Source organism: Micromys minutus, assembly GCF_963924665.1.
Source record: "Micromys minutus genome assembly, chromosome: 7".
Taxonomy (NCBI): domain Eukaryota; kingdom Metazoa; phylum Chordata; class Mammalia; order Rodentia; family Muridae; genus Micromys; species Micromys minutus.
In genome coordinates, this window is record NC_137976.1 from 68,339,537 (window position 1) to 68,347,312 (window position 7,776).

General features: G+C 46.2%; 1 protein-coding gene across 1 annotated transcript; it reads left to right on the forward strand.

Moving 5' to 3' along the window:
• Positions 1-6,497: 6,497 nt before the first annotated feature.
• Positions 6,498-7,531, forward strand: SST (somatostatin; the record flags this gene model as incomplete). Its single annotated transcript, XM_080919561.1, has 2 exons — positions 6,498-6,635; positions 7,319-7,531. The coding sequence occupies 2 exons, from the start codon at positions 6,498-6,500 to the stop codon at positions 7,529-7,531; spliced, it is 351 nt and encodes a 116-aa protein (XP_080775687.1).
• Positions 7,532-7,776: the final 245 nt, after the last annotated feature.

Genomic DNA, 7,776 nt, shown 5'->3' on the forward strand with positions numbered 1-7,776 from the left:
CCGCAGCAAGGATGTCTTTTGGCAACTGTTCTGAGGAGAAAGCTGGTGATGCCTAATGGGGTTCTTCAGATCCATTGATAAAAGGTTCTGCTAAGACTATTTCTCCTTGCTGGGCAAATTTTTGGAATACCTCAGTGTTAACCCTCTGAAGGTGGAAATGCAGGTAGAAAGGATCTACCACATGCCAGGGAGAGATAGACCTTGGCTTCATTTCATTTCACAGGAAAGCCCTGAGCAGACCGCAGGGGGAAAAAAAAAGCGGGAAGTTTCCAGAGGGACAGTGAGCACACAAAGAGAAAGGAAACCTGGGTAGATGACAGATAGGCAGAGAGTTCCCTTCCTAGGTCCTCTCTGAGAGGATGGGCTGGGGTAGCAGAAGCTGCCCTGATCCAGCCTAGCTACAGAGGAGCTGTGGAATGGGAGGCCCTGTCTAGTTGACATTAACACATCTAGTCAACCATGAAACACAATTCAGAGCTGGGTTAGAAATATGCGTTGGCTTTATCGGTTGATGATGCTTTCTCCCCAGACCTTTCAGTAGCTAGGAAGGCTTATATTTTTAGCAACTCTATTAGCATAGTCATATGACAATGTCAGCTCTTGGCATAAGAAGCAATCACAGTGAGCAATGTTTAGTTTTATTTATTTTCTTTTCAAAGCTCATCTATGACCAAGGGACCAACCAACATATATGTGTTCTGGAAGATTGTATGGTGGGTAGTGTATGTCATAGTCCTTAGTAGCCCAAGACACGCCATGTTCATTCTTCTTCTAGAAACCGTAGAGACATCACATGTAAGGAGAAAAGCCTGTCTGCAACTTAACCATAATTTCCAATAACCACCTTGTGCTCATTTTTAATTCTATCCGTTTTTAAGATGTCGACTTTAATATCAAGCCCAGACTGACATTAGATTTGCTATGTGGCTTCACTAACTTTGCTTTCAGAATTCAACCATTTCTGCCTCCAAGAACTGGGATTCCAGGTACGGGTCACCAAGCCTGGCCTGTGTCTATCTTCCTTATGTCCTCTGGGGAGGATGCAGACATAGCTGGGACGGGTGTCTGCCTTCCATGAGTTCCGAGGCTTATGGAAGAGACACAGAAGTTCATAAAAACAATCTGGGAGAGTCTCTGACAGTAGGTGCGGAAGATCCACTTTTGGGCACAGAAGGCGGCCCATTAATTCTAAGTAAGGAGTCCTTTGAAATGTCTTAGAATGAGTTATACAACCGGACTGTCAGAGAGGGTTTAATGACACTCCAGGAAAAGGAAACAGCAAGAACAAATGGATGTGGGAGAGAACAGAGAACTGTGCACTGAGAAGCAAGTCCTTGGGGACGAGGGCCACACATTGACAAGGACTGGTCCGGTGTAAAAAACTCAACTGGTTAGAAAAACTTTGCTTGAAAGAAACAAGCTTGGCTGGCTGGCGGGCCTGCATTTGGACTTTCTGGCACTGGAGGCTCACTCCATGCTTTTGAGGTGAAAGGCAAGAGAAAAGAGAACAGATATAATACTAATATGATGGGGCCCATGGCACTATCACACAGCCCTCCCTGCAGAAGATGTTAAACCCACAAGCATTCCACCCTTAATTATCTATTGCTGTCACCATGCCATGGGCTTTGTGGAAGTCCTCAGCAGCATCGGAGTCATCAGCTTCAGGGGTGTGCACCGTCTCTTCCATGAGAAAGCACTACCGGGAGGACTACACACTCATTAATCATTTTCAATTGCAACCCATTTGTTTCCAAAGTAAATGCGAGAGGGAGAAAAGATTGTTTTCCAGCAGGGGTGGGGTGATCAGCATCTGCCTGTTGCCTTTTTGTGAAAATCTCTTGCTCAGCCTCCAGATCGTGCCCTCTGTGTTCTTATGATGAGGAAAGTTTGTCGAGCTGAGCCACAATGTCAGCGTGAACAGCCTACTTCCTGCAGTGTTTGGACAGCTCATTGGGTATCCCTTCTCAGGGTAGGACTGGATACTTCAAGCCTTGCCTGATAGTCTTACACTGTTTCATGGTTATCAGGAACTTTCATTTCCATTGCCTGACCAAGCTCTCAAATCTTGTGAGGACTGTTGTGACTGTCAACAAAAAAACCTAAACATCCGTGCCTAAGGTCTCAGACACGCAGTCCTTGGCTCTCTAGTTGCTACACCAGTGAGTCTGTTTCTTACTTCATTTCATCTGGAAAGTAAAAGGGATTTCCATTTATAAGACGCCCAAGAGATCCCAGGCTTCTTGCATTCTTGGTAGCTTGTGATGGTTTGAATATGATTGGCCCACAGGGAGTGGTACTTTTAGGAGGTGTGGCCTTGTCAGAGGAAGTGTGTCACTGTGGGGGTGGGTTTTAGAGAGCTCCTCCTATGCTTAGGCCTCAGCCATTTTGGAAGAGAGCTTGTTCCTAGCAGCTCGAGGATGCCAGGTCCTTCTGGTTGCCTTTAGATCAAGATGCAGAACTCTCAGCTCCTTCTCCATCACCATTTCTGCCTGGGTGCTGCCATGTTTCCTGCCGTGATGATAATGGGCTAAACTTCTGAAACTGTGAGCCAGTCCCAATAAATGTTTGCCTTTATAAGAGTTGCCTTGGCCATGGTGACTCTTCACAGCAATAGAAAGCCTAACTGAGACACTTGAGAATTGTGGAAGCATTTTAGAGGAACACAAATACTGCTTAAGGTATGTGCATATATGCACAAACACATTGATAATAATCATCAAATAGCTTAAGAAACACACACGTTTACAACCCATGTATCTGAAACTGCAGACATGTCCTTAGCTACCTTCGTCTACCAAACATTCTGTATTTCTTCCACCTTCAGAAAGCACATCATCAGGTTTTGTTTTGTTTTGTTTTGTTTTTCTTGGAAGAATGACCCATACCTTCCTTCATTTCTTCCTTCATTTTTCATCCTGCCTAGATTGGGTTGATGTAGTTTCCCACTGAGTTTAATCAAAGGCCATGGCAACAAGAGACTGTTGGGGAAACCTGCTGCTAAGGTTGAAGTCTGACATAACCAGACTGCCCTGAGCTCAGTGCAAAATGGCAGACTCTCTTTGTTAGTGGGGCTTCATCTTTTATACCTGGGAGATCCTGGACCCAACACCAGCTACCTAAGATTAGATTCCTGGAATGCTAATGGGGTATCTCAATACTTTAGCCTTCAGCCAATGACCTTTGTCTAGCCTGGATATTCTCACTCCTCCAAAATTATAAAACCCTCAGTTCACTCCAAAAGTATGTGCATGTAAGCCCACCTTGAATAAAGAAATATGCAAAGCTAAGATCATCTCAGCGAGCTGGCTCATTGAAGATCATCAGAGAAGGCCTTTGCCTGAAAGAGCTGCAAGACTAAAATCCTCAGAGAAGATCCATGCTCCTTCCTCTCCCTATTGGTAGATCCCGGCTGTTCTTGATTCTCAATCACCACTACTCTCCCAGTCTCTATCCATCACTCCTTCTAACACTATTCCTTTTGTAGGCTGTCATTCTTTCTATAGGCTCTTGGTTTAAGGATATAAGAAGCCCACAGTAGCCAGGGGAATGTCTGAACATCTGCCTCAATGGAATTTTTGCTGTATCTCCAGGCAGAAGCTCTGTCCCCCTAGGAAACCAACCCTTTTAGGCCATCAGAGCTAAAGGTTTTGGTAACTGTAAGCAAAAAACTTTCATAGCTCACAAGCAGTGATTGCAAGTGGAGCCAAATCTCATTTCCACCCCTTTGATGGCATGTTGTGTGAATCCCCTCTATGGGAGAAGTATGAAGCATTCTCCTTTGGCCATGTTACTCCCTACTCAGGCCCACAGCAAAGCCCTTATGCTCTCAGGACCTTGGTCTCCTTTGTGACATGCACAATGTGCCCTGAAATGTTAGTGACTTATAGAGACTGCACAATAGGCCAGGTGATTGCCAATGACAACTGCCACAATCCACCCTCCTTCTCAGCCTTGAGACTTGGGACAGCGGCCCCTGTGGTTATTTGAGAGGGCTCAGACTAGAGCGTTTGAGGCAATTTAATGCCAAGCTATTCTTTGCCTGTCGTGCTAAATTTGCCTGTTTCGGGTATGGAAAAATTTGCCCTGCCTCTTCATTTTAAGTGGATCTTAGATTCACAACAATCCAAGGACTATAAAAGCAAATCAAACCTCAGGAGTCATTTTCTCTCCAGCCTCTGCACTTCATGGGGAATGCAGGAGAATCAGCTCTCGCTCTGCTCACACTGCCTGAGAATCTCCAACAGCAAGCAGATGAGGAGAGAGAAGCAAGGCAGGGAAGGGGAGAGGAGAGAGGAGAGGGGAGAGGGGAGAGAGGAGAGGGGAGAGGGGAGAGAGGAGTGAGGAGAGAGGAGAGAGGAGAGAGGAGAGAGGAGTGAGGAGAGGGGAGAGAGGAGAGGGGAGAGGGGAGGGCAGCCTAGAGGCAAAGCAAGAGCCAGGCATTTCCAGGCAAGGTGAGAAAGGAGGGGAAGTCTGAAGAATTCAGGAAACAGCCAGATCAAGCCAGAGAGAGGTCATAAAGGAGCTGAAATGTGAGACTAAAAACAGAAATGAAGCTAGGCATATAGGGAGGGGGTAGAGACGATAGTTAGAAAATGTCTGAGAGAGAACATTAGAAGGGTGTGACAAAAGAAGTTGAGAGAGCATTAACAGTAGAGGGACCAGACAGGACTAGGGGATGGCAGAACAGGGGGTTCTGGGAAAGAAGACAGAACAGCAAGATTACCAGGCACTGCTTGTGGTTTTCCTCTGGCTTTCATTTTCTACTTTGTGGGGCTGCTAAGGGCCAGGTTCCACAGTAGGAGAGATAAGAGGTTCCTTAAAGATGCCATAGGACAGGTGACTTATATAGCCTCTGAGACCCCAGCCTGAAGCTTGAAAAGGTCTTAGTATGTGTAGAGATGCGACTTATTTTCTAGGTATGGGTCCCATAGCTCTAGATTCTTTGCTCTTACAGGCTGTTCCAACACGGGAGCAATCAATTTAAGGCTTTATTTTGTGCTCCCCCTGCCTGGAACTGCTGAGTTCTGGAAGCTTTAGCACTTCTTGCTGTTCCTGTCCTCTCTGCTTTGGCTTACAGATACAAAAGGAAGTGTTATCTAAGCTGTTTCAAGATACTGACTAACCCCTCTCAACTGTCCACTTCAGGGATTTTTGGATGAAAATTGGGAATGGTGTTAGCAGTCATATAATTTATGAAGCATGGCCAATGTCAGCATTGGGCAAACCCTCTATTTCGCTTGAGTTCTGAAGCTGTACATAAAAAAAAAAGTTTCACTGTTAGCTCCTCTGACTAGCCTAAAATATTAGTCCTTGAAGAGCCTGTGGAGATCACCTGTCCTGATCCAGAAATGGAGCTGGCATTTCCTTAATAAGCAATCCATTGGAAGCAGCAGTCTTCACTGGCAACTAGATGCAAACACTCAATTTGATGAACATGTAGACTCCCTTAAACTTCCTCAGTGGTAGAAGGAACAGAGGCCCAGACAGTTTTGTTGATTCTCTCCTCACACAAATAGACAATGGCTACACACTGCCAGGGGTTCCTCCCTGACTTAATATATGCTTATCCTGGAGATTCCTAACCTAGAATTGTTCCTACTGCCCAGACATCTGTCAGAATATTCATTGCAGTGTCCAAGAACCCTGACCTGAGTCTAGATATCTTCTCTTTGCTCCAACTGTGCAGAGCAATTGTCTTCGGGTCCCTTAAGCTTTCTTGATTCAAGTTCTGAAGCTCATCAGATGATTTCTGAGACTGCTTCCCAGGACTGATTCTAGGTGCCAAATGTAGGTTTTCTTCTCCTTCCTCCTATGTGTGTGTATCTATCTCTCCGGTGTCTTTCTTTTGTCACAATAGAAAGATGGGCAGATGGGACAAAGTGAGGTTCCTTTTCAGCTCAATCATATCCTTTTTCCTACAAGGTTTTAAGAGATGGAGATAGTTTAGTCCTCTCAAATGCATATTTCATTCTCAGATCGGTTCCTAGATGGAAGCTGTAAGTCTCACTTGCCCTGATGCCAAGTCTGGTAATCTGGGTATCTTGACAGGTACCCAACTGTGCGTGATGATGAATTGCCGGCCAAGGACTGAGTGATCTCTGTGAAGTAAGTGTGCACCTATGTGGCTGAAATATAGGATATGCATGTCAGCACTGAGTGAACATAAGATTATTTGGTCTGTGTGGTGTGGAGAATTTCATGTGTCTGTGTGGGTGCAGGCTTTTTCTTTAAAAAAAAATAAAATAAACCACTTTAGATAGTGTCGCCTCCCCTCACTTCTGTGATTGATTTTGCGAGGCTAATGGTGCGTAAAAGCACTGGTGAGATCTGGGGGCGCCTCCTAGGCTGACGTCAGAGAGAGAGTTTAAAAGGGGGAGGCCGTGGAGAGCTCCATAGCGGCTGAAGGAGACGCTACCAGAGCTGTCGCTTCTGCCTGAGGACCTGCTCCTAGATTGACCCACCGCTCTCCAGCTCGGCTGTCTGAGGCAGGGGAGATGCTGTCCTGCCGTCTCCAGTGCGCGCTGGCCGCGCTCTGCATCGTCCTGGCTTTGGGCGGTGTCACCGGCGCGCCCTCGGACCCCAGACTCCGTCAGTTTCTGCAGAAGTCTCTAGCGGCTGCCACCGGAAAACAGGTAAGGAAATGGCTGGGACTAATCCCCCCATGCGAATTCCCCATCCTTCCCCTTAGTCCTGCTGCACCCCCTGCGACAGGTGTTTAGCGGGCGCTTTTCAGAGTCGCTCAGCTCCTGAGCTCCCGGGGAAACTTTTGAAGTTAGGGTACCCTCTTACTCTTTCCAGAATTAATCAGCGCAGGTGGTCACCTTAGAGGTAAGTTCCTCCCTGGCTTTCGGGAAAATTGAGAAAACCGGTAAGAGAGCCCCGAGGGACTGGGCTCTATCCCTGGTGCTGGCAGGAGGGTTGCTGACCCAGGTGCTGAAACGCGATATTATTTCAGACAAACATAAACAAAAAACCAGGCTGGGTAAGGGGCTCTGCAGTCCATGGGGAGGTTTGCCTTTATCTTGCAAAACAATCCGACAAGAGCTCAGGTCCACTTGGTGTCTTACGGAAGGAAAATTGATCTGTGCAAACTATTGTCATACTATATTTATAAAACGACTTCTTATCGTTCGTAATTTCTCTGTGTTTTAAGGTAGAGCACTTTCTGAGAGACTTCTTGGGTTTGAGAATAGTGGATATAGAAACCATCCATATTATTGTGAAAACTGGGGTTTGAGTGATTAAATCTTATTTTTAAACCACATTTCCCCCTTTCTCCCATTCCTCCTTTTGCTCTTCTCCCTGCCCTATCCAGGAACTGGCCAAGTACTTCTTGGCAGAGCTGCTGTCCGAGCCCAACCAGACAGAGAATGATGCCCTGGAGCCCGAGGATTTGCCCCAGGCAGCTGAGCAGGACGAGATGAGGCTGGAGCTGCAGAGGTCTGCCAACTCGAACCCAGCAATGGCACCCCGGGAACGCAAAGCTGGCTGCAAGAACTTCTTCTGGAAGACATTCACATCCTGTTAGCTTTAATATTGTCTCAGCCAGACCTCTGATCCCTCTCCTTCGAATCCCATCTCTCTTCCTTAACTCCCAGCTCCCCAATGCTCAACTAGACCCTGCATTAGAAATTGAAGAGTGTAAATACAAAATAAAAATTATGGCGAAATTATGAGAAACAGGTGTTTGACTCCTTATTGAGTAAATTGTTTTGTTCAGAAGTACATGTTGAGGTTGGGCTGTGGTTTCTGTAAATGTATTCCAGGTGTACA